The 25,713-nt window shown below is 56.6% G+C and overlaps 1 protein-coding gene across 1 annotated transcript in view; it reads left to right on the top strand.

Moving 5' to 3' along the window:
- The window catches only part of PLXND1 (plexin D1), a 52,507-nt gene extending 27,935 nt beyond the window's left edge, over positions 1 to 24,572 (top strand). Inside the window, exons 9-36 of the mRNA XM_037051073.1 lie at positions 1,675 to 1,779; positions 4,313 to 4,402; positions 4,606 to 4,699; positions 5,712 to 5,866; positions 6,586 to 6,737; positions 7,494 to 7,593; positions 7,688 to 7,827; positions 8,610 to 8,777; positions 8,863 to 8,953; positions 9,214 to 9,477; positions 9,565 to 9,714; positions 10,511 to 10,625; positions 13,117 to 13,224; positions 13,319 to 13,431; positions 14,254 to 14,358; positions 14,893 to 15,023; positions 15,339 to 15,537; positions 16,855 to 17,001; positions 17,139 to 17,295; positions 18,351 to 18,454; positions 18,533 to 18,596; positions 19,393 to 19,427; positions 19,700 to 19,804; positions 20,329 to 20,492; positions 21,540 to 21,687; positions 22,775 to 22,915; positions 23,074 to 23,148; positions 23,386 to 24,572. Coding sequence (XP_036906968.1) covers positions 1,675 to 1,779; positions 4,313 to 4,402; positions 4,606 to 4,699; positions 5,712 to 5,866; positions 6,586 to 6,737; positions 7,494 to 7,593; positions 7,688 to 7,827; positions 8,610 to 8,777; positions 8,863 to 8,953; positions 9,214 to 9,477; positions 9,565 to 9,714; positions 10,511 to 10,625; positions 13,117 to 13,224; positions 13,319 to 13,431; positions 14,254 to 14,358; positions 14,893 to 15,023; positions 15,339 to 15,537; positions 16,855 to 17,001; positions 17,139 to 17,295; positions 18,351 to 18,454; positions 18,533 to 18,596; positions 19,393 to 19,427; positions 19,700 to 19,804; positions 20,329 to 20,492; positions 21,540 to 21,687; positions 22,775 to 22,915; positions 23,074 to 23,148; positions 23,386 to 23,502 — 3,537 coding nt within the window. The 3' untranslated portion in view covers positions 23,503 to 24,572. The remainder of the gene's footprint in view (positions 1 to 1,674; positions 1,780 to 4,312; positions 4,403 to 4,605; positions 4,700 to 5,711; positions 5,867 to 6,585; positions 6,738 to 7,493; positions 7,594 to 7,687; positions 7,828 to 8,609; positions 8,778 to 8,862; positions 8,954 to 9,213; positions 9,478 to 9,564; positions 9,715 to 10,510; positions 10,626 to 13,116; positions 13,225 to 13,318; positions 13,432 to 14,253; positions 14,359 to 14,892; positions 15,024 to 15,338; positions 15,538 to 16,854; positions 17,002 to 17,138; positions 17,296 to 18,350; positions 18,455 to 18,532; positions 18,597 to 19,392; positions 19,428 to 19,699; positions 19,805 to 20,328; positions 20,493 to 21,539; positions 21,688 to 22,774; positions 22,916 to 23,073; positions 23,149 to 23,385) is intronic.
- Positions 24,573 to 25,713: the final 1,141 nt, after the last annotated feature.

Below are 25,713 nucleotides of genomic sequence, written 5' to 3'. Positions count from 1 at the left end.
TCGGGAGTGGAGCAAAGCAGGAAGCCCCTGGGCTGGGGGTGTCCAGCCCCTTAGTAAGGCTGTGGTCACTCCAGGGGCCTGACACTGCCACCTCTCAGGGTCAGGCTCTCTGAGTTCGAGGAGGCAGGATGTGGCCCAGGCAGGGGCTGCCTGAGGGCCGAGGGCCAGGGGCATGACCGGGGCAGGGTGGGGGACCCCAAACTCCCTAGCTCAGACGGGCAGTAAGGTGGCCCTGTGGGCACAGCCCTGCCCCATTCTCTGCCCCTTGCCCTCGGCCCTCAGGCAGCCCCTGCTTCTTTGAACCTCGAGCTCTTTCCTGCCCTCTCTGCCTCTTTTCCTTTCTTCTTCTTTTTTAAGTGTGTTTTATTAATTATCCTGGTACAGTTGTCCTCATTTTTTCCCTTTGCATCCCCCTCCGCCTGCTACCCCACTTCCCTCCAGCAATTGCCTCTAAGTTCATGTCCATGGGTCATGTGTATAAGTTCTTTGGCTTCTCTACTTCCCATACTATTCTTAACCTCCCCCTATTTTGTACCTATCAATTATGCTTCTTATTTTCTGTACCTTTTCCATCCTTCTCCCCCCTGCCCCTCCCCACTGGTAACCCTCCATGCGATCTCCATTCCTGTGATTCTGTTCCTGTTCTAGTTATTTGCTTAGTTTGTTTTTGTTTTATAGGTTCAGTTGTTGGTAGTTCTGAGTCTGTTGTCATTCCTTTCCTTCCTTTTTATGAAGTAGCTTCAGTGGCCCGCCTTTGTCATGGGAATGATGATGCCCAGCCCCCCACCCCCCCCCCACTCCTGGGAGCTGGTGCCTCTGCCCAGGGCTGTGACTTGAACCCAGGCAGTGGGGACGGGTGTCCGCAGGAGCCTGCTGGCACCAGGGCCCTTACATATAGCCCGATTCTCATCGGCCATTTGGAAGTCTGGGGCTTCTCTTTTCTTTTTGAAAAAGATTTATTTATTTATTTTTAGGGAGAGGGGAAGGGAGGGAAAAAGAGAGGGAGAGAGACATCGATGTGAGAGAGAGACATTGATTGGTTACCTCTTGTACCCGCCCCAGTTGGGGACAGACCCACAGCCCAGGCACGAGCCCTGCCTGGGAATCAGACCAGCGCCCTGTCGCTTTGTGGGATGACTCTCGTCCAGCCGAGCCACGCTGGCCAGGGCAAGTCTTGGGTTTCTCTTCTCTGAATCATTTACCATGTGTCATCTGGAAACCAGCATTCCAGAGTTGGGTGGGGTCTCAGAGAGTGGGCACAACCCCCCATTTCACAGTTGAGAAAGATGGGGCCCAGGGACAGGGAGGGGGCCGCTCCCCGACCTCAGCCTCCTAACCTCCTCTGAGAGGCATGGGAGGGATCCCATCCTACCACTGGGCAGGTTATCTCATCTCTCCAGGCCTCAGTTTTCTCATCTGTGAAATGGATCCAGTACACCCTCCTGCTTGTGGAGTCGCCATGAGGACCAAATGAGGTGGTGTAGGACCCTCTGGCACATCGCCCTCAGTGCTCGTGGATCTTAATGAGTTTCTCACTAGTGTTTTCTCACCACACCAGCTGATTGGCACCTGCGGGAGGCGGGACTGCATGGGCAAGCTGCAGGTCTGTGGAGCCTGTCTCTTCTGAAAGCCCCTCCCCCCCGTCACCCCCACCTCCTTGTGTTTTGGCTGCAGAGCCCTCAGCACTGTCCCCGGATCCTGCCTTCGCCCCTGGCACCCATGCCCACGGGTGGCTCCCAGACCATCCCAGTGCGTCTGGCTAATGCCGCCTTCTTTCAGGTGAGTGCAGGCTGGGCCGCGGTGGGATGGAGCAGAGGGCTGGGAGACCTCAGTCCCAGGCAGAGCCCCGTGCCTTGGGCCCACCGCTGTGTTTTGCTTTCCTTGCTCTGAGTTGCCAGGTTCTGTTAGAGAAAGCCCTACTCTGGTTGCATGGGAAAAGGGGGAAAAGGAAGTGGGTAGTGAGGGCTAGGCCAAGGAGATAGCAGGCCACCAGCAGCCTGAGTGAAACCCTGGCCAGGACCCCCAGACTCCCCTACCGTCTTAAGATCCCCCAGCAGAGTTGGGCTGCAGCCCATGGTGGGCACTGCCCACGTGTACAGTGCCCTGCCCCAGCCCTTGGCTCATCTGTGACCCTGGACACAGCTGCCCAGTTGTGGCTGCCAGGTCTTCCCTGGAGAATGGCCAGAGAACCTCTTTGCTGCCCTATGCTCCATTGTCCAGATGGAGAAAATGAGGCCCAGTGCAGGAGGTTGGTGTCCTGGGTCACATGACATCGGGCTAGACTTGCACCTTAGCCCTGGACTCCCAATCAAGTGCTCTTCCCTGCAACCAGCCTTCCCTCCCCCCATTGCCCATCTGGGCTGGGGGAGGGGATGCCACCCTTTTCTGGGTCCCTTCTGGGTGGGAAGTGTTGATGAGTCCTGGAAGCATGCCAGCCACCCCCTTCCCCAGCTTCTGGGGATTCGCCATCTGTCGCTTTCACGGGGGAGCCGGGGCCTGTCGTCACACGTGGGGGCCACGTGCTGGGCATCTGGGATATGTTGGGCAGCCTCCCGCCTGGGCTGGAGTTCTCTGAGGGGCAGGCGGGGTCCCTGTCCTCGCCCCTCAAACTCCGCCCTGCAGTAGTTGGGGCTGCGCCTCCTGGAGCCTCCAGGCGTCTGGGTCCACGTGGATGGCACGTAGTGCTGCCTCCCTGGGCTGCAGGAACTGGACACGGGGCGGCCCGAGCCCTGGGATGGGTCCTGGCTGCTGCTTCCCAGCTGTGTAATTGGGGAGCATGTGCCTACCCTCACTGGGCCTCAGTGACCCTGGCCCTCCCCTCCAAGGCCTGCCTCCAGGACACTGAGGGTGGGGTGGGCAAAGCTCCCCCCTTGGGGTCTGCAGCATCCCTGTTTGCTGAGCCTACACCCTGGGGACCCCCAGGACAGGCTGAACCTGCTGTCCCCAAGGTGGTCAAGGGCTGAGCTCAGGGACTCAGAGGACAGAACCACTTCTCAGCTCAGTGTGGCAGGGGACAAATGAGCTTTGAGCCCTGTCAACAGCCACTTTCCTGTGTTAGCTTCAGAGCAAAGGGGGGAGGGGACAGAGCAGGGGAAAGGTTGCTGACCTGCTTTCTCTTCAGGGTGTCACATCTGCCAATGATAGGGTCATAAACAGGAAGTCCTGCCACGTGGCTAGACTAACACTCATGAAATCCGAGTTTGTTCACTCAGCAAATATTTACTGATGCTACTGCCCAGAAGCCCTGTCAAGCTGGGCCAAGGGCCAGATGAGACTGAGGAATTGGACCCTGTTTATTCATTCCACAAACATGTATTGAGCACCGTCTGTATACAAATAACAGCCAGCAGATATTAGGCACCTGCACTATGTAACCTACTAACGATACGTGACTGCAGTTTTCTGAGCGACCCTGCAGATTTGGGAAGCTCATTTCACTGCGGAGTTTAGACCAAGGCTCAAAGGGGAGGACCATATGCCTAGGGTTGCACAGCTAGGAAGTAGCAGAGATGGGATTTGAACCAGGGCTCATGTGAGGCAGAACCTGAGCTCTTTCAGCTGTCATCAGCCGCCCTTGGAGGTATCAGAGGGGCCAAGACCCAACCCCAGCCTTTCCTAGTGGGTGGGTGGAGGTGGGAACAGTCCGGGCACCGGATCAGGGTGGTCTTTGATATTCAGGGTGGTGGGCAGGCCGTAGGAGCTTAATAGAGCCTCCACACCCAGCCATACAGTTGCTGCTGAGTGAGTGAGTGGGTGGGTGATGAATGAGGGGTGCCCCCTGACCTGAGGGGCATCAGGAAAGGCTTTAGAATGTTTGACCTGGGTTCAAAAGGCTGTGTGGAGTTTCACTGGGTGACAAGATGAGAGGTGAGCCTTTTGAGGGGAAGAATGGGGTTGTCCTCGAGTGTCCTGGTCTGTCTAGGGCATAGGCCCTGTAGACAGAGATGGGGATGTTCAAGTTCAGAGAGCAGCTGGACTCTCACTGGGATGAGCCTTAAATGCTGGTCATGCCACAGCCAGTGCCCTGCAAGCCGAGTAAAGGCCCTCGGTGAGGCCACTGGGAAACGTTGAAGAGGCTGCCAGTGACCCGGAGAGCACAAGCCGGTGCTCTCGTGCCCTGCGCTTCCTGCCTCCCTCCGGCATTGTACACAGAGGCAAGGAAGGACGTTCAGAGGAGTGGACAGCCCAGCGCGTGGCCCCCACGTGTGATGGCCAGCCCACCCTCCCGGGCAGCAGTCCGTGATGTCCAGATGGAGTTGGAGGGCAGTGGGTGCTGACCTCACTCTCCCTGCCCCACCCCCTGTTCCCACAGAGTGCAGCCCTTGAATGCAATTTTGGGCAGGAGGAGGTCTTTGAGGTCGTGTGGGTGAATGAGTCAGCTATACTCTGTGACCAAGTGGTGGTGAGTGGTATGGCCCCAGAGGGGGGCAAGGGGAGTTCCGCGCAAGTCCGTGCATGCCACTGCCTTCTTCCCCTCTAACCCCATTCCTCCTTGGGGCCCCCTTCCCAGCAGCCCTGCCCTCATCTGTCTCCATGACATCCTTTCCCCCGGAGCAGAGACCGAACGTCACCTGCACCCCTCATGCTTTCCCTGTCCTTTTGCAGCTGCATACGACCCAGAAGAGCCAGGTGTTTCCACTCAGCCTCCAGCTGAAGGGACTGCCAGCCCGTTTCCTGGACAGCCCTGACCCCATGACAGGTCAGAGCCCCCACCCGCCTGACATGGCCACTGGGGACTCAGCCCCCAAGGGCTGGGGCTCTGCCTTGGAGGGGAGGGTATCTCATTCCAGTGTTCACTGTATAGTCACAGCTGTCCCACCTCGCCATTCCTTAATGCACGCTGGTTGGTGCCAGCCCTGCCGTTCAGTACCCCGTCATTTAGTACGTGTTTACTGAGCAGCTGGGCCAAGTACTGCACCCTTGGGCCACCTGTGTGCCAATGGCCATGCAGCCTTGGGCATGTACCTACCCACGCTTCCTGAGCCCCAGTGTCCCCATGTGAAGTGAGGGCACAGGCCCTTTTGCAAAGGGTTTGGTGAGGATGTACTGAAGTGACACACACCGAGCCGTACTAGGGTGTCTAGGGCACAGCCTGCACCCCAGACTGGGGGGTGGCATCCTTGCTGTTGTCAGGTGTTTGACAGCTCTCCAAGGGCCTCTCCGTTCGGAGGGGAGGGGGTCTCAGACATTCCTAGTGGACATGGGGCTCCTCACATTCCCACTGTGAAGGCTTCAGATCCGGCCTGCACGATGAGGCCCTGGAGAGTCCTCCCTGTGTGCCTCCTTGGGCCACTCCGGGCCTGTGGCTGACAGAGTCCACACTGCCCACAGTGTCTCCCCAGCACCCTGCAGCTCCGTTGCAGGTAGAGACCTGCTCAGGCCTGGGTGTGAATCCCAGCTCTGCCACTCAAGCTGTGTGCTGTTGGCTAGTCACTCTACCTCTCTGAGCCTCATCTCTTGTCTGTAAAATGGGGCTCATAAGCAGCTCCCATCTGATAGAATCGTGGTGAGGACAGATATTAATGAGGCTGTGACTGCACTGGGCTTAGCACAGGCACCAGAGGGTCTGGGGAAAGTACTAAGAACGCCTGGGGGTCCTGACCCTCAGAACCAGGGCCTGCCTCTGGGTGGGACACCCAGTGAGTGGGTGAGTGTGGAGGGGGCCCCGTAAAATGGGGGGCCAACCCATACTGCCTCCGCGTCTTTTCCAGTGGAGGTCTATAACTGCGCCATGGGCAGTCCCGACTGTTCCCAGTGCCTGGGCCGGGAGGACCTAGGCCACCTGTGTGTGTGGAGTGATGGCTGCCGCCTCCGGGGACCCCTGCAGCCCATGACTGGCACCTGCCCTGCCCCTGAGATCTGGGCGGTAAGCACCTCCCCCCGTGGAAGCCCCTGCATGTGCCCCGGATGGGCTCACAGGCCCACAGCACGTGGGCTTGCACACAGCCCAGCACACGCATGTACTGGCGCCTACCTAACTTTGGGCGCTGGGCCCCTGTAGCGCCAGAGACGTAGCAGTGAACAAAGCACAGTGCCTGCCCTCGTGGAGCTGATGTTTTAACTGGGGATGAGTAAGGGACTAATTTATACACGGCAGGTGGTGAGTACTATGGAAAAAACAGTGGGGCAGGGGCACTGGAAGTCGGGTGGAAGAGACGGCTGAGTGAGGGAAACCTTGCTGACACAGTGACAACTGAGGATGCTCTTTACTCCCAGGCCTCCGTTTTGATGAAGAAGTGTCTCAGAGAAGGATTCTGATTGATCCAGCTTGGGTCAGGGGCCCACCCTGGCCCAGTCGGCTCTGCCTGGGGTGCAGGGTTGTGTGGTCAGATGTGACCAGTGAGAATGGGCCTTGGTGTCCTCAGGAGACCCGCATCCCCATTAAATAGCTTTGGCTCTGTCCATACACTGTGTCCCCAGGTGCTAGTGGGCTTAATGACACAGTAACACACACTGATGCTTACTGGCATCCCCAGTGTTCTGAGTCTCCCCTAGTGGCCCCCCGAGGGCCTGTGACAGTGGTGGGGACCCCTGCCAGCAACCCCGCCTCAGATCCCCATCCGCCCCTCTCTCTGTCACTGGCAGATTGAGCCCCTGAGTGGCCCCTTGGATGGTGGGACCCTGTTGACCATCCGAGGCAGGAACCTGGGCCAGCGGCTTAGTGACGTGGCCCATGGCGTGTGGATTGGTGGCGTGGCCTGTGAGCCACTGGCCGACAGATACACAGTGTCCGAAGAGTAAGTAATGGGCTGTCCCTGGGGTTGTTTGAGTGACCTCTACGCCCTGCCCCTCTTGGCAGTGCCATCCCTTCTGTCCCACAGAAGTCACTCACTCTCATATCTCCTGGTCTTGGCTCAAGCCGTTCCCACCACACATCATGCTCTTTTCCGCTCAGGACACCACTCTTTATCCTTAAGTGCCTGCTCCTCTGGGGAGCCCTCCCGTGGTCCCCCAGGCCAGCCCAGCTTCCAGGGAAGTCTTGCTCTAAAGGAAATAGTGTGCAGTTGAGAAAGGATGGGGCTGCTGGTGAGGGGCAAAGATCTGGGCCTGTAGGTGTGGGGCTTGGCCCAGGGGGCTTCAGGAAACCTCCGGGAGTGGGGAATGAATGAACGGGATTTCCTTTCAGGAGCCTGTACATCAGGTTTGCAGATAAGGCTTCCAGCCCAGCCAGTGGTCTTGTGGCCCCACCCCTTGTCTTATAGCTGCAGAGTTGTGGGAGATGTGGGGTAGGGGGTGTCCCCAGGAAGAGCCAGGGTGACATTTGGGGGGCTCAGTCGCTGTTTTCCAGCTAAGAGGGAACTCGGGGTAGTGCCCTTGGCGTGCCCCTGCCGAATGCCGGCCCCAGCCGTGAGTGGGAGGGGCGAGTGGTGGGTGCAGGGTGGGGAGCTCACCCCAGGGTGCAGTGGGAGGACTTGTTCAGGGGAGAGGCAGGGCGATGCCCACAGTCCCCAGGACGTGCCGGCTGTTCCCCTCACCGACGCTGCCTCCCCCAGGATCGTGTGTGTCACAGGGCCAGCTGCAGGGGCCTTCTCAGACGTGGTGACTGTGAACGCCTCCAAGGAGGGCAGGTCACGGGAGCGCTTCTCTTATGTGGTAAGGGAGGCCATAGCCCACCGTTCTGCCCACCCCACCAGGCACACACCCAGGGGCTAGCCCAAGGCCCAACCACCTGCCTTCCACTCCACAGCTGCCCCTAGTCCACTCCCTGGAGCCTGCCATGGGCCCCAAGGCTGGTGGCACCAGGATCACGATCCATGGGAGCGACCTCCACGTGGGCTCCGAGCTCCAGGTCCTGCTGAACAACACGGAGCCCTGCGCAGAGCTTGTGTAAGGAAGCCCCTGGGCCCCAGCTGCCCCTCCTTCCCATAGAAACCATGCAGCCAGGGGGTTGGCGGGGTGGGGATGCTATCCTGGCATCAAGCATCACCCCTTAGCCAAGCCCCTTCCCCTCTCTGAGCCTCAGTTTCCTCATCTGGTAAGAACAGTACCAGTGAGTTAAGGGAAGCACTCTGTGCCCAGCATACAGTAGGTGCTCCCTAAATGACAGCTGCAGTAAAAATGGTGATGATTGCACACACTCTGAGACCCCTAGCTCCTGGTGGAATAGGGGCCTTTCCTATACACTTCCTGTGTGTCAGGCTCCATCAGTGGGCATTGCTGGGGACGCCAGGATGGGCCAACACAGTCTCAGTCCTTAGGGGAAAGCAGACGCTCCCACAGGAAGCAGAAATATCCAGTGGGGTTGGGAGTGGGAGAAAAGTCTGGGCTTTCGGAGCCGTGGGACAGGGCCCTCACCAGGGGCAGAAGTTGGGAGAGGAGCTATCTGGGAAGGCTTCTTGGAAGAGGTGGGACTTGGCAGTTGAGAAGTACAGGCATGGTCAGAGAGGACAAGGGGAGATATTTAAGGTGGGGAGGACAGCCCAAGCAAAGTGTGGCTGTGAGAATACAGAAACAGATTTATGTGCAAGGGTACAGAAGACCTGGTTGGGGCCAATTGAAAAGGCCTTAAACCCAAGCCAAGCACACAGACCTGTGCCCCCAGGCGATGGGGCAGGGGAAACCATTGGGAGGTAGAGGCCCTGCTGATGGAGCCCGCTGCCCTCCCATAGGCGCACGGACGCCAGCATCACCTGCACAGTGCCCAGGGGCACCCTGCCGGCCCCTGTGCCCGTGTGTGTGCGCTTGGAGCGCCGGGGCTGTGTGCGTGGCAACCTCTCCTTCTGGTACATGCAGAACCCGGTCATCACAGCCATCAGTCCCCGCCGCAGTCCTGTCAGGTGAGACTCTGCCCCTGATCCCCAGGTGGGGCCAGCTCTCTGGGGCTATAGGTAGGTGAGCTGATGGGGCTTGCTGTCCCCACAGCGGTGGCAGGACCATCACGGTAGCTGGTGAGCGTTTCCACATGGTGCAGAACGTGTCCATGGCTGTGCACCGCATCGGCCGGCAGCCCACGGTGAGGGAGTAGGAGGCTGAGATGGGTGGAGGGGTTGGGGTGGCCAGCAGCCCTGACTGACCAGGCCTGGCTCTGCGGCATCTCCTTGTCTCTCATCTTTTTGCCTCTCTGTCTTGGTCTCCCCCTCTTTTTGTCTCTCTCTCTGTCTCCATCTCTTCCTCTCTGCCTCTGTCTCCTTAAACCTCAATCTCTCCTCACTTCTCCACATACATCTATCTATCCCCCACCCCCAACCTTGGCCCATGGCCCTCTCCCACCAGCTCTGCAAGGTTCTCAATTCCACCCTCATCACCTGCCCATCCCCGGGGGCCCTGAGCAATGCATCAGCGCCAGTAGACTTCTTCATCAATGGGCGGGTCTACACCGACGAGGTGGCTGTGGCCGAGGAGCTGCTGGACTCCGAGGAGGCACAGCGGGGCAGCAGGTTCCACCTAGACTACCTCCCTGACCCTCAGTTCTCCACGGCCAAGAGGGAGAAGTGGATCAAGCACCACCCCGGGGAGCCCCTCACCCTAGTCATCCACGTGAGTGCCAGTGGGTGCTGGGTGGGGGCAGCGAGTGGGCTGGGCTCAGCCGTGGGCCCTGACGAGCCCTCCCCTCCCCTCCCGCAGAAGGAACAGGACAGCCTGGGGCTGGAGAGCCACGAGTACCGGGTCAAAATAGGCCAAGTGGCCTGTGACATCCAGATCGTCTCGGAGAGAGTCATCCACTGCTCAGTCAATGAGTCCCTGGACACAGCTGAGGGGCAGCTGCCCATCACGGTGAGTGGGTGGGGCACCGGAGGCAGAGGCGGACCTGGCCCGCAGGCCCATCTGCCTGCCCGGGCACCTGTCCCTGGCTGAGCACATTGAGACTGAGCATTTTCATACTCAATAGCTTAGGCAGGCAGAACAAAGCAGAGCTTTACATCCCCACTTGATAAATGAGGAAACAGAGCCAAGAATTTAGGAATTGCTCAGGGTCACAGATTGGTCCTAACTGATCAAGGTCAGTGATAGGCCTGATGGGGCTGAACTCTGAAAAGCACACACAGAATCAGGAAGGGGAGGGAAGCAAGAGGAGTGGAGAGAGGGCTCAGAAAGCGGGGTCTTTCTGCACTGTACCTGCTGGCATGCCTCCTGGGACAGGGAGCTCATTTCCTCACAGGCAGCACTTACCACCTCAAGACAGCTCTGACCGGGAAAGTTCCCTGTCACCTGCACCTCAGTCCCAATTCTGCCCTTCGAGTCCTCTCGTGCCACGTGTTCCCCTGGTGCCAGGACAAGCTCGCAGGCCCTGAGAACTGCCCTTGCTCCTCCTCCACTCTTCCCGGGCTGCAGTAGTAATCACAGGCCCTTACACTGAGTTTCTCCTCTGTGCCAGGCCCGGGACTAAAAGCATGACAAGCATCGTCTCATTTAGCCACCAGGCTTCCTCAGGAGGAGGGTGTGGTTATCTCTGTGTTATAGATGGTTCTGAGAGGTTAAGTGACTTGCCCCAGGCCACACAGCTAGTTAAGAGAAGAGCCAAGGCGTAAGTCCAGTGAATCTACAACTCCTTGCCCCTACCTTTGTGCAGGTCCAGGTGGGGAACTTCAACCAGACCATTGCCACGCTACAGCTGGGTGGCAGCGAGACTGCCATCATTGTGTCCATCGTCATCTGCAGTGTCCTGCTGCTGCTCTCTGTAGTCGGTAAGGAGCCCCACCCTCACGACACCTACCCCACTTTGCCCCCAGCCCCGCTGAAGAGGACAGATAGAGAAGGCAAGTGGGCTGGGGGTACAGCTTGAACACAGGCTTGGGGTAGGGACAAGTTCCACACCCAGAGGTAGGGTGAGAGGTCGCCTGGTTACAGCACAGATGGGTGGAAGAATATAGATACTGGGAGGGTGCACCCGGCCCGGCTGTGGGCCCCAAAGCCAGGCAGAGGGATCTGGAGCCTTGCTCTCCAGTCAGTAGGGAGCTATTGAAGGTGATCAGGAGAGGGTGGTTCGGGGAAGTTGGCCTAGTCTACACCACTGTGAAAGTAGAGGTTATCAGAGTAATATAGTGGGTGCAGCAGAGACATCAGAACCCCCCTGCACTGCAGGCGGGGCTGGACAACAGAGTAGCCTTTGGAAAGTACTTCCGCGATCCCTCAAAAGGTTTGACAATGTGTGACTACGTGACCCAGCAGTCTCGCTCCTGGGCGTCTACCCCAGAGACATGAAGACATGTTCACACAGACTTGTGCATGCAAATTCATAGCAGCATTATTCATAACCTCCAAAATTAGAAACAATCCAATGTCTGTCAGCTTATGAATGAGTAAAATGTACTGTGTTCTGCCACATATAATGTGCTCCCGTGTATACTGCGCACCCATGTTTTTGGCCCAAACTTTCCGGAAAAAAATCTTTTGTTTTAATCCTTTAATCCAATTATTTATTTATTTATTCATATTTAGTTACTTGTTTTTTGTATTATAAAGGAACTTTGGCATTTATTTTTGAACATATTATGGTACAAGAAATTTTATGTAATAAATAATTACAAAGTGTAAGAACAGCTACAATGCATTTCAGGTACTACGCAGGTATAATGTACATCCTTATTTTTCTCTCAGAAATTTGGGCAACAAAGTGCACATTATACACAGCAAAATATGGTAGTATATACGTACAGTGGAATATTATTCAGTCATGCAAAGGAAGGAAGTACTAGCTTAGGCTACATCATGGATGAACCTTGACAACATCATGCTAAATGCACGCATTCACTCCCAAAAGGCCACATGTTGCCTGACCCCATTTATATGAAGTGTCCAGAGTAGGTAAATCCATAGAGACAGAAGCAGATTGTTGGGTGTCAGGCTGGGGAAGAGGCGACGGGGAGTGACGGCCAGTGATCACGGGTCCCCTTGAGGTGACAACCATGTGCTGAAGAAGATGGTGGTGGTGGACCCACAGCCCTGTGAATACACTAAAAACCATTAGAACTATATGCTCTAAATGGATGGGTTATATAGCATGTGTATTATACCATAAGAAAGCTGTTTTTAAAAAAATAAGTATTTGATGTAGAAAATTTTAGGGGCCCTGGCCAGGGAGCTCAGTTGGTTAGAGCATCATCTGATATGCCAGGACCGCAGGTTCGATCCTGGCTCAGGGCACGTGCAGGAGGCAACCACTGAGTGCATGGATGCGTGGGACAGCAGATCGATACTTCTTTCTCTCTCTTTCAAATCAGTACATAAAAACAAAATTTTTTTTAGTTTTAGGGAAAACTGGATGAAAAAAATATCTATCATTAACACCCTATGGATTTTGGTATATTTCCTGCCAGCCTCTTTTCTTAAAATTTTATATGTATTATATGTATAATAATATATATTATTATAAGCCTTATGTGTATTATATGTATAATAATGTATATGTTATACAATATATGTACAAATATGTATTGTATATAAAAATATGAACTATTTAAATATTATATATATTTCTTCTCCCACTTCAGAACGGGATTATAATATAATACTGCTTTGTAATCTGCTTCTTAAAGTTTCTTTAAAAGATTTTATTTATTTATTTTTAGACAGAGGGAAGGGGAAGGAGAAAGAGAGGGAGAGAAACATCAGTGTGTGGTTGTCTCTCATGCACCCCACACTGGGGACCTGGCCCACAGCCCAGGCATGTCCCTGACTGGGAATCAAACCGGTGACTCTTTGGTTTGCAGGCTGGTGCTCAGTCCACTGAGCCACACCAGCTAGGGCTTCTTTTCAAAGTTTCTTAATTCACAAGTAACACTTGGTCCTTGTAGAAAGAATTAATTGAAAATGCTAAAAAATAGAAAGAGCGGAAATCACCCGTAATTCTCTCAGCCAAGGAAAGTCACTGCTTACCACTATTTTACACACACACACACACACACACACTCTCTCTCTCTCTCTCTTCGTTTTATGAGAATGGGACACTGAGCCTTATTTACTGGTTGTTCCCCAAGCCCTTTGCCCTGTAGGAGTTTGTCAGCCCACCTGGGAGGGGAGGACTGGGGGCCCCCTTCCCACACCCTGCCCAAGGGAGGTGGAGCTGAGGCCAGCAGGCAGGACTGTCCCTCCAGGCTCAGGCCCTGCACACAGCAGGAGCCCACACATGCTTCCCAAAGGGTTTTCAAGGCCTGACCCTCTCTCCAATGCCCGTAGCCCTGTTTGTCTTCTGTACCAAGAGCCGCCGTGCTGAGCGCTACTGGCAGAAGACACTGCTGCAGATGGAGGAGATGGAATCACAGATACGAGAGGAAATCCGTAAAGGTAGCGAGTGGGGACTACACAGGACCGAGGGCCTTGGCTTTCTTAATTGGGGCAGGGGTTTAAGATGTGCTCATCGCCACCTGCCTGTCACCAGGCTTCGCCGAGCTGCAGACGGACATGACAGATCTGACCAAGGAGCTGAACCGAAGCCAGGGCATCCCTTTCCTGGAGTATAAGCACTTTGTGACCCGCACTTTCTTCCCCAAGGTCAGCCTGCGCCCTCACTGGCCACCTCAGGGGCTCTGGGGCCCCTCCAGAAGGCACTTGTATGCATATGGGAAACTTGGCTAATGCAGTATGGGCCCCTGGAGCAGTACAGAACCTGCCCCCAGGGCCTGCCGGGGGAGGGAGCCCAGTTTTTTTTCCCACTGTCCTTCTCTACTCCCTTAATGTTTAACGTCCAAATACAAGCCGGCTGCCAGCCCCACTCTTTTTCTAGGTGCTGGTTGCACCTCTCCTCTCACTGCGAGGGTGAGCAGAGGTGGCCCAGGTGCTCCCACGCTTCCTCTGCCCTGCCAGCCTCTCTCCTCTCTGGGCCCCTTCCCAGCCAGGCTTCTCTTGGTTTTCACATCCCCTCCTCCTGCCTGCCCACTGGACTCTGCCCCACCCCTTCCATGCTCCCACGCCTTTCTGTTCCAGCGGCTACTGCCCTGTCTCCACCTGCTCGGGCCTGTCCAGAGCATTTGTGCTGATGGCCAGTGCCCCTCTCTTGCCCTGTCCACACCATATTCTGTGCAGCAGCCTGTCGGCCCCACTGTTGCTTATTCCACACAGAGCTGCTTTTGATTTAAGCCTTCTGCCCTCTTGCATTGCCACACCTTGGCTCACGCTGGTGCTGCTCCTCCTTTTCCTCCAGGAAGCCCCCCCGGGACACCCTTCCCCGCTCCTCTTGAGTCCTGTGACTCTTTGGGCGTGGTCCATTGTCTCTTCTTTCTCCATAAGTGTCCCTTTGCCTTTGCTGAGGGGCCCTTGCATGCCAGTCGGGGGAGTCTGTAGCCCCGCTGAGGTGCTGGGGGTCTGCCTCCACAGTGTTCCTCCCTCTACGAAGAGCGTTACATACTGCCCTCCCAGGCCCTCAACTCACAGGGCAGCTGCACAGTGCAGGAGACCCACCCACTGCTGGGAGAGTGGAAGGTGAGTACCCGGGCCCCTCGTGCGTGCGCACACACCGGGCTGCCTCAGGGCAGCCCCGTCCCTCTAGGCCCCACTTTCCAGCTCATCCGATCAGTCATTGACTCCACTCACAGGGGCTGGGAGGCATCTGCCATTGGAAGGTAGTGAGCACTTCATCCCAGGAGGCATTGAAGCAGCCCCTCAAGGTGTTGTCATAAGTGTTGACCCCCAGGCCGGGTAGGGAGGCGAGAGGACTGGGCTCCCTGGACACCCCGCTCTGCCTGCCGCTCAGAGAACAGGAGTGGGGAGGGTCCCTCCCAGGGATGTTGGGTTACTTCCAGGTGCCCCTGCCCTTCTTTGTGCCCCAGTTTTCAGTTCGATTGAGCCGTTGTTCCTGGATATAGGGAGTTAGGAGGCCTCCATTGTTAAAAAGTAGCGAACTCTCCATCCCAGGAGGCATTCAAGGAGCCATTCAGGGCATTGTAAGTGCTGACTCCTGGGCAAGGCAGAGGCACTGGACCCCTGTGGACCCCCCACCACCAATTGCTTCTGCAGATCCCTGAGAGCTGCCGGCCCAACATGGAAGAGGGGATCGGCCTCTTCTCTTCACTGCTCAACAACAAGCACTTCCTCATCGTCTTTGTCCACGCACTGGAGCAGCAGAAGGACTTTGCAGTGAGAGACAGGTAAGGCTGCGAGGCTCTGGGGGTGGAGAGGGGCCTGTCTGAGGCCGTACCTCGGGTTTTGGGTCTGCCTGGCCAGGCCTTAGGTTGGGCAGGTTTGCCATTCACGATGTCCTCTGGGCAGCTGGTTGGCCCCCAGCATCAGGTCCTGGGTCTTGAGGGTCCCAAGGCCCCACCTCCCTTCCTTTCCTGGGCCTGGATTCCACCTGCACAGGCACATCAGTGCTATGGTGGCCCGTAGCCCCCACCACAAGGTCCTCAGATCCTGGGGCCATGAGGTGTGGTCAGAAGCCGATGATGCCCTGCCCCCACCCACAGGTGCAACCTGGCCTCCCTGCTGACCATCGCACTCCATGGCAAGCTTGAGTACTACACGAGCATCATGAAGGAGCTGCTGGTGGACCTCATTGACGCCTCTGCCGCCAAGAACCCCAAGCTCATGCTGCGGCGCACGGAGTCGGTGGTCGAGAAGATGCTCACCAACTGGATGTCCATCTGCATGTACAGCTGCCTGAGGGTGAGGCAGGCATGGAGGTCCCCCCATGTGGCAGGGACCGCTGCCTCAGCCCTCCTGAGAAAGAGCAGACTTCACTTAATTCTTCCACCCGCTCTTCCAGAAGGGTTATCATGTCCTCCATGCAGATGTGGAGAGAGGGGCTCAGAGGAGGGAGGGAACAGGCCCAGAGGACCCTGTACACAGACAGGGGTTGAGGCTCAGTGGAGGCCTGGCTTCCTGGGGGGCTCAGGGCAGAACAGAGGCCGAGTCAGGGACCTCATTTGGGAGATTGTCCTCAGTCATCACACCCTCCTCAGTGTGCTTTTGGGCCGGTGCTCTGGGGTCAGAAGGTAACTCAGACCCAGGCCCGGCCACTGAGACTCTCCCAGCATTAGTGGAGAGAGCTGTACAAACAAACTAAAATACAGTGGGGCTCAACCGCTGTGGCCTCTGACCTGGCTGGAGGGTGCAGGGTGGTGGCCTAAGTGAAGGTCTGCACTGGCTGCAGCAGGACCACGGGGCTGCAGTGGACTCTGAACCCAGGTCCCCTGGCCCCTTTGCGTGGCTGCCCCTTTAGGCCTTTGTTTTCTCCTCCAAAAAATAGGGCACCCATGGCTCCCACCCCCGGGACCTGGAGAACTAGATCAGGAATAAGAGCTGGCATGCTGCCTTCATCATCTTGCCAAATCTGCCTGACACTATTATATACTTAATTTTTCCCTTAAATCAGCTTACCGTTTTTACCTAAATATCTGCTATAAAAGAACCGTGAAAATGAGCTCCTGGCTGTGGGTAGCAGCTGAGTCCCTGTGAGAGGGAGACTGGCGAAGGCAGGGGGCCCCAGTCAAGCCCAAGACTCTCCACACGCACAGGGCTATGATTTGTGGGTTGGGACCACGTCCGTGTTCTGCATTTGCCTGCACTCACCTGGGGAGGCTTAGCAGAAAGAGTCACAGGGGTCAGCCAATCCAGCGTTTGAGTCCAGCTCTGCCAGTTTCCTGCTGGGTGACCCTGGGCTGGTTGCTTGCCCTCTCTGAGCCACAGCAATGAGGATGACACCTAGAAGGGTTGCTGGGAGGATGAAATGAATGCGTCTGCCCACAGCCAGTGGTGTTCAATCTCAGTCCGTGGAGACTCCAGGGGGCTGAAGGAATGGCGCCAGGATCCAAAAAGAGGATATTAAGCAGGCAGCCATGGAGGCGGCAGTGGAAGGGGTAGGGAAGGTGCTTCAGGGCTGTGGCATGGCCAGAGGCTCAGGAGCTAGAATCTGGAGCAGGGCGGGGGGCTCTGGGTGCCGGCAATCTGGGCCTCGGCCCCCTGACAGCCCCACCCACCCAGGAAACGGTCGGGGAGCCGTTCTTCCTGCTCCTGTGCGCCATCAAGCAGCAGATCAACAAGGGCTCCATCGACGCCATCACCGGCAAGGCCCGCTACACGCTCAGCGAAGACTGGCTGCTGCGGGAGAACATTGAGGCCAGGCCCCGGGTGAGCGGTGCTCGGGCGGGACCCCCATTCCTGGAAACTGCTGTCTTGCCTGGCCTTGTCCGCTAGGTTGTCACCTTGCCCAGCCCCAGGGTGGGGAAGGTAAGGACTTGCTGACACCCCCTCCTCCTCTCGTGCAGAACCTGAACGTGTCCTTCCAGGGCTGCGGCATGGACTCGCTGAGCGTGCGGGCCATGGACACCGACACGCTGACGCAGGTGAAGGAGAAGATCCTGGAGGCTTTCTGCAAGAACGTGCCCTACTCCCAGTGGCCTCGCGCTGAGGACGTCGACCTCGGTGGGCAGGGGCAGGACGGCACAACTTGGCGGTGGGCTGTTTTGGTGGGAACTAGCCCCCACCTTAGTCATGCACTTCTTTCAGTCAGCACATGTGCACAAATGTTGGCACTGGGGACACAGAGATGGTCCGATGAGTGCCCATCTGCAGAGAGCTCCTATTTTGGTGGGGAGACAGGCCCTAGTGAGCAAGCTGTGGACAAAGGGCAAAAAAGTATTCAGGGAAGGCTTTTCCAAGCAGGGAGTGTTGGGTAGGTTTTGAAGGATGCAGAGGAGTCCTGTTTTGGCCAAGAACCTTGNGTCAGCACATGTGCACAAATGTTGGCACTGGGGACACAGAGATGGTCCGATGAGTGCCCATCTGCAGAGAGCTCCTATTTTGGTGGGGAGACAGGCCCTAGTGAGCAAGCTGTGGACAAAGGGCAAAAAAGTATTCAGGGAAGGCTTTTCCAAGCAGGGAGTGTTGGGTAGGTTTTGAAGGATGCAGAGGATTTCCTGTTTTGGCCAAGAACCTTGGGCCATGCATTCAGTGAGCATGGGCCTTCCCCGAGCATTTGGTCTGTGCTGGGCTCTCTCACCAGCGCCAGCCTGTGGTGGTGAGTGCACAGGCACAGCAGCTGCCTGCTCAGGGCGGCAACTTCGGGCGGCTCACCAGGGCTGGCATGTAGGGGCCAGGTGCTCAGTTGCCCAGAGCCTGGGAGGGTGGGGGCAGCACTTGGGCTTTATTCTGAGGACAGTGGGGACCTATGGAAGGTGTGCTGACTCTCATACGTGGTGAGAGTATGAGAGTACTCATACTCATACTTTTATTTTATTTCATCAGCAATACTAACTATAAGAACCCAAAGCTGCTGCCTTGCACCCACTGCCTCATCCCTGTTCCCAGTTTTCTCCCCGTCCCCATTTACAAACGGAGAGAGAGGCTCAGAGAGACAGGGCATGCCCAAGGTTCCCCAGAGAGAGCAAGCAGCCTCTCCTCGTGTCTGTCGCCAGGCTGGTGCTGTCTTCTTAGGCTAGCTCCCAGCCCACCCTTGACACCCTGTCCCCTGTCCCCAGAGTGGTTCGCCTCGAGCACGCAGAGCTACATCCTCAGGGACCTGGATGACACCTCAGTGGTGGAGGATGGCCGCAAGAAGCTCAACACTCTGGCACACTACAAGGTGGGGTCCCCAGCCCCACCCGACCCCCACTTCTAGCCTCCCTAACCTGACCTGACCTCAGCCTCTCCCCTCTGCCAGGTCCCTGAAGGGGCCTCCCTGGCCATGAGCCTCACGGACAAGAAGGACAACACACTGGGCCGAGGTAGTGCTGGTGATGTGGAAGGTGTCTAGGGCCCTTCTGAGCAGTTCTTTTGGGGAAACTGAGGCCTCCAGAGGCAAGGCTGGTCTGTGTAGGACTTCCTGGTGGGGGCAGGAGCCCAACCAGGCCCCTCTGACACAGCACTGCTTGGCAGGGCCTGTGACCAGGCCTCTCAGGCTGATTTCCTGCGGGCAGCCAGATCGAGAGGCCCCAGGAGGGCGGGACGTGGCTCCAATAGGCCTGGGCAGCTGCCAGGCCAGAGAGGTTGGCTGGCATACTCATCTGGGCTTTGGGCTGTGTCCCTGATCCCACCATCCACACCCTCAGATGCCCCAAGCCTGGCTGTCTGGCTGCCAGGCCTTAAGTCCCAGGCCCCTCTGGGTTTCAGGGTCCCCTTCTGAGGTCAGAGACAGGACCTTGGGTCTCCCCCTGCAGCCTGTGAGGTCTGGGTTGGTAGGAGCTCTGGGTCAGGGGGTTGGAGTGAGGGCAGCCACACTGGGGCCTCTGCTGTCTCTGTGTGTGACTGTGTCTCTGTTTCACTCCATCTCTCTCTCCCAGTTTCTGTCCCCTTGCACATGTCATCCTCTCAGTGACTCTTCTGTCTCTTGTTCTCTGTATGTCTTTCTGGGCCTCTTGTCTCTTGTTTTGCATTTCTCTCTGTCTCCTTCTCTCCGTGGGCCTCTTCGAAACTCTCTGCTCCATCAGTCTCTCTCTTCATCTTTCCATCTCTGATTCTGTCTCTCTTCCTCCCCCTCCCCTCTCTTGTTTATTTACTGTGTGTGTGTTTTTCCTCTCGCAGTGAAAGACTTGGACACAGAGAAGTATTTCCATTTGGTGAGTGCCCGGCCTCTGGCCCTGGGGGCTCCCGCCCCTCACCGGGTGTGGACTGGGCTTCCTGCCACACTGGTCCTCTGGGGCCAATGTTCACAGGCTCTGGGAAAGGCTGGGGCTGGGGGAGTGGAGAAGGGACCCAGAATCAGTAGGGAGCCTGGTCATTTGTGCGAACAAAGTGTGTGTGGACCAAGCGTCTGTAGGGGAGGACAGGACCTCCCCGAGAGGGCGGGGGGTGCCTGGCGCTGACACTCACCCCGACTCTGGCCTTCCAGGTGCTGCCCACAGATGAGCTGGCAGAGCCCAAGAAGTCCCACCGGCAGAGCCACCGCAAGAAAGTGCTACCAGAGATCTACCTGACCCGCCTGCTGTCCACCAAGGTAGGCCCGGCCTCATCTCCTTGTCTTGGAAGGGCCGGCTGTGCGCCCATGCCTGGGTGGGGGCAAGAGTTCCTCCTCTTCGGAGTCAGATAGGCTTCCAGGGTGAGAGGCCAAGGGCTTAGGGTCCTGCTCAAGGAGAGTTTTTGCTCAGCCATGAAGGGTGCGTGACAGATAACTTCTGTGTTAGCCCATGCAACAGAGAGGACAGCTGAGGCCCAGCAGGGTCAGTGATGTCCTCACGGTCACATGGCCCAGGTGCAGACTGCACCCTAGAGACCACACCCTGGCCTCACTGATTTCCCACTCTACGTCCCAGACTTTTCAGCACCCCTATGAGGTAGATTTCACTAACCCATTTCACAGATGAGGAAACTGAGGCCCAGAGAGACTAGGTTACTGGCTAGATGCCACACAGCTTCCACATTCACCAGCTCAAGCCCCCTAGGCTATCCAGAGCCACAGAGGGTCCCGCTTACCCTCTACCTGTGTCCTGGGCTGATGGCAGGCACCTTGCTCCCCTGTAGGGCACACTGCAGAAGTTTCTAGATGACCTGTTCAAGGCCATCCTGAGCATTCGTGAGGACAAGCCCCCTTTGGCTGTCAAGTACTTCTTCGACTTCCTGGAGGAGCAGGCTGAGAGGAGGGGGATCTCAGATCCTGACACCCTGCACATCTGGAAAACCAACAGGTGGGTGCTGTGTGTCGGGAGGGCTCTTCAGCGTCCGTGCATTCCTGGGGGTGGCTGCACTGCAGGCGTCAGAGCCTGAACTCTCAGTCTGCCTTCCTGCTTGAGTCCTGATTCTGCCACTTCCCTGCTGTGTGATCTTGGGTATGTGATTTAACCTCTCTGTGCATTAAGTTCCCCCCAGCTGTAAAACCAGGGCAATTAAAGTCATGCATCCTAATTGTAAGAATTATCTAGACATAAGCGCGATGTGTCACCCTCACCTGCACTGTTCTCGGGTGGCCCTGGCAGCTCCACATCACACGTAAGAGCAGTGAGGCTCACGGACACGCGGTAGCCCAAGGTCACGCAGCCCTTGTGATGGCAGAGCCAGGCTCAAAGCCATAGGACATGACTCCCACATCCAGTTTGTAGCCTTCTTTTGAGGCATGTCTTAGCTTTTGGAAATCACAGATCCCAACAAAAAGTTGTTGAAAACCTCAGCCTAACCCTCAGAAAAAAATGCCACAGGCCCAGAAATATCTGTGCAGTTGCAGGGGCTTCTCAGAGCTCTGGGGGGCCCTGGGGTGGTGGTGGGGGTACTACCAACACTCTGGCTCCTGGGGCCAAGGGCAAGGATATAGGCCCCACCCTCCTTCAGCCCTTGCCTGCTGCTAATGGTGGACTTCCCACTGTCGTGCGAGGCTAAGGGAGGAGCCGTGGACTGCCAGGCAGGGTGGGGGTGCTTCTAATGAGAACCAGGACCTGACTTGAGGCTCCTGCTGGAGGCTTTGTGGGGGATGGGGTGGGGCGGGCAGTGAGGCTGGACTCAGGCCCCCGCCACACAGCTAGGCCTGTATCTCCTGACTCAGCCTCCTGCCCTGCTCCTCAGCCCAGTCAGCAGGGGCGGTCATCAATCCCATTCAAGGGTGTGCAAACCAGGTTTCCTAGAGCTCCCGTCTTGCCAGTAGGCTGTGCCAGCCTTGGGGGGTAGAGCCAGCCCATCCTCTGTGCCTCGCTGCCCTGCGCTTGGAGTGGACTCCCACCGGCTCTGTTGTCCCCATTGCACAGCCTTCCTCTTCGGTTCTGGGTGAACATCCTGAAAAACCCGCAGTTTGTCTTTGACATTGACAAGACAGACCACATCGACGCCTGCCTCTCGGTGATTGCACAGGCCTTCATTGACGCCTGCTCCATCTCTGATCTCCAGCTGGGCAAGGTCAGCGGCTCCCCGGGTGGGCGGCCCAATGGCGGGGCCCAGTGAGGGTACCAGTGATGGGACTGAGATCTTTCTGGAAGGGGAACCTCGGGAGCTCAGATCTGGTGGATGTCGGAATCAGTGGGGACATTCTGATGGGGGAACACTCCCAGACAGCGGCACCTACAATGCATTGCCCAAGACCAGCTGCACTGCACCTGCCTCAGGTGTGCCCAGCATCAGCTCCCAGCATTTAGGCCATGGAGTCTGGCCTGGGAAGCCAGTATCAAGGTGGAAAGCCTGCGAACCTACTTGGTCAAGCACAGTGCCATCTGAGAATCAGCCAGGCTGCAGGCTGCTGGCCTGATGGTCAAGTTGTCGGAGTGGGCACTGAGCGAAGGGGTGGGCAGAGGGGAAACCGCTGGCCAAGACCTTTGAGGCACAGGCAGGAGGGAGCTCCCCGAGGGTCTGTCGAGGGGAGAGGAGAGAGAACAGTGTTCCCAGCAGAGGGAGCGGCATGGGCCAGGCAGGGAGATGGGAAGGAGGACCGGCTGCCATGGGCGCTCAGGGGACCTGGCCAGGCAGGATGGCGGGGGCATGACCCTGTGTCTCGCCTGTGACTTTCAGAGACAGGCCATGAGAGATAGTAAAAAATGCCATCACTTCACACTAATCTTGGAAGGCAGGATGCCTGTGACAAAGAACTGGGCGTGTACTTGGCACATTTCACTCTCAGGCGTTGGGAGTCTGTGGTGGGAAATGTTCCACTGAGCCAGCAGTCAGCCTTCCAGAAATCTTAGCCACCGAGACCTCTAACCCTAAGCAAGGATGTAAACAAAACAGCCTGTGTGCGACCAAGAGCTGGCACAAAGCCCGTGCACTTTTCTCCATTAAAAGAAGTAGGTCCCCTCTGGGGTCATCACCCAGGCAGTCCCACAGGGACTGGGGCAAGGGTTCAATGTAAAAGCGCGGCGGGTGTGGGGTGATGGTGAGGAGCTGGCGGAGTGGGAACACTCAGTGATGGGGCCATTAGTGTGGCAGTAGGGACCGTGGCTCATCCAGAAAAAGGTCCTTTCATTTTCTTACTCCCTCACTCCTCTCTACTCAGGATTCCCCAACCAACAAGCTCCTCTATGCCAAGGAGATCCCCGAATACCGGAAGATCGTGCAGCGCTACTATAAGCAGATCCATGACATGACCCCACTCAGCGAGCAGGAGATGAACGCACACCTGGCCGAGGAGTCGAGGGTGAGGCTGTGCGGGCCGGGTGGGGGCGGGGTCCAGGAACTTGCCGGTCCAAGGTGGAGCTGTGAGACACTGCAGGGCTTCTGTGTGAGCAGCAGGGCTGGGCCCAGGTGTGACGAGTTAACCGCCCTTCCCAACTCCTGCCCTCTCTTCGCTTCTAGAAATACCAGAACGAGTTCAACACCAATGTGGCCATGGCAGAGATTTATAAATATGCCAAGAGGTATCGCTCGCAGGTGGGTAACCCCAGTGTGAGGGACCCGCCCTCAAGGCCACGGTGTTCTCCAACTCCCCCACCCCCCATTTCACCCGGAGAGAGGTTCTCACTCCTGCATTTACATCCCAGGATGTTTGTGCCTTAGGGGCAGGTCACCAACGGTGGAAATCCAGGCAGGGTGTTCTCCCCAAGACCTGCAGGGGGAACGACTGGAGCCCCAAGCTGTGGCCCAGCTGCCCCTCTGCTTCCCCCGCAGATCATGACAGCCCTAGAGGCAAACCCCACGGCCCGGCGGACCCAGCTGCAGCACAAGTTTGAGCTGGTGGTGGCCCTGATGGAGGACAACATCTACGAGTGCTACAGCGAGGCCTGAGCCCATGGGCGATGGCGCAGGGAAGGAGCCAGGCCCCCGGCCCTCGACTTCATTGAGTCCCCAGTGCCTCCGACTCCGCCTGGGTGATGACTGAGCAGAGCCATTGGAGAGGAGGGAATGAGGGGCCTCTCTGAGCCAAGCAGAGGAGTCCTGAGCCCTGGCCCCTTGGGCACCTGTGTCCCCTCCTACTTGTCCCCAGGCCAGGCCTCTGGAGTGGGGGCCTGATTGACACAGTCCGGACGGTGCCCCCCTCACTCTGTCACAGCCAGCTGCCAGGAGCCCCGTCCGATTCTGCCCAGAGAACAAAATGAACAGATGAATGGAGAAAAGGCCACCTGGCCCAGAGGCCACAGCCGGAAACACTACCTCAGCCATTCCAATGGGGCGGAGGCCGCCCTGAACCAGCCCCCAATTGGTTTCTGCTTCAACCACCAAAACATCGTCTCCATCTCTCCTCACCCAGAGAGGACCCCGGCCACACACGTTTTCGAGTGGTGTCAGATTTTTGTCACTCAAGTGGCTGCTGGTGGAGCGGGCAGTGCCCACTGCATGTAGGCAGGCTTTGAGGGCGCCCCCTGTGCTGGGGAGGGAGGGAGACAGGGGACCAGTGCTGGCCTCTCCTGGTCCCGGGGGGTGGGGGCGGCTAAGTTGCATCAAGGCTGTAGCTGGGCTACTTGATCTTGCTGGAAGTGTTTCTAAAGATAGCACCACTTTTTGTTGTTTTTTTTTTTTAAAGAAAGCTTTTATATATTAAACTTATCACACGCCAACTGTGAATTGCTGCCACTTGTGCAGAGAACCTGGGGAGGGGACCAAGGGGCTCCCAATGCAACACTGGAAATGACTGTTCCAGAGACAGCAGACCTGGCAGAGACCCCCTGCCCCCGCCACCCTGAGAAAATCACCCATTCTGTTCCTGTCACAGGTGATCCTCTGGCTGACCTGACCCCAACCCCCAAAGCAGACCCAGCCAGTGTAGGGCCTGGGTTGGCGCCTTGGGGGCTGGGTTGCAGGGTGTGGCCAGGATGCTCTGGAACCTTCTTTATAATAAAAGCCTGTTGGGAAAACTTGCTGTGGGCTCCAGCCTTTATCATGGGGTGGCCACAGAGGGAAAGCAGTGTTTGTACCAAGGGAGGCAGGCGCCCCGGCTCAGAGCCTGCCTCGGCCTCCCAAGAAGGCTGTGGGACAACATAGCTGCCCCTTTGCCATGGCCTGGCCCACAGCCGACATTCCCTAGGCTCTGAGGGCACCCATGGGACCTCCAGGAAGCTGTCACAGCTGTTGTGTGCCACCTCCCCCTGGGTGGGCCCTGCTCCTAAGTCCTTACCTCATTTGACAAGTCCGTGAGGAATGTAATCTTGTCCCCATTTTACAGATGTAGAAACTCAGCGCAGAGGAGTTACCCAGGTGGCAGGGAGGAGCAGAGTGGGGGCACAGACCAGGTTGGGCCTCCTTCCCCAGTTCCAGGCTCCTGCCAGGCCAGTCTACCCAGCATCCCTGCAGGTGTAAGGGGAGGTCCGAGGGGATCACACTGGAAAGACGGCTGACGTTTACACACCCTGAATTCTCCATCTGAAAAAATATGTATCATCAATCCCATTTTTCAGATTAGGAAAGTTTCCCCCAAGCCAGTAGGGCAGGCTGTTCCTTACGGTGGCCTGAGGACAGTTAACCTGAGTTGAGGTCAGCAAATACTCTGAGACCTCAGGCCACACAGCTGGACCTGAGCTGGGGATGAGGTTCATCCCCAACCTCCTGGAAAAGGTCACTAGAAAGCAAAGCTGCCTCCAAATTAGAAGCAACTCTAAGTTAGTTTTTTGCCTTTATGAAGGAAAAATAAGCACGTATATTTATCAAGGGTAGGAACTAGGACACAAAAATTTATACAATTTAAACAAAATCCCACAAATAACCAGTTTTAGAACTAATGAGAACAGAAAAGTGAGAAGAGAAAAGTAAACAATTTTTAGCTTTAAAAATAGCCTTTTCCTGTATTGGTTTCTGGGTACAGAGAGATTCTCTCTCTTCAAATTTTCTATTCTGAGCACTGATTCCTTTTTATTAAGCAGATTTTCTAATTTAAGTTATTGACACATTTGATAAGCTTTTCTGTTTTTTTTTTTTTTGGTGTTCTTCTAGAATTAATGCATTTCCTGCAGAAATGTCAGGAAGTACAAAAAGCACGAAGAAAAATAAAAGCTACCCAAACCC

Source organism: Sturnira hondurensis, unplaced genomic scaffold (genome assembly GCF_014824575.4).
Source record: "Sturnira hondurensis isolate 20B ecotype Veracruz unplaced genomic scaffold, ASM1482457v3 Scaffold0000867, whole genome shotgun sequence".
Classification (NCBI taxonomy): domain Eukaryota; kingdom Metazoa; phylum Chordata; class Mammalia; order Chiroptera; family Phyllostomidae; genus Sturnira; species Sturnira hondurensis.
The sequence above is the reverse complement of the archived record's forward strand: the minus strand, read 5'-3'. Positions and strand labels throughout refer to the sequence as shown.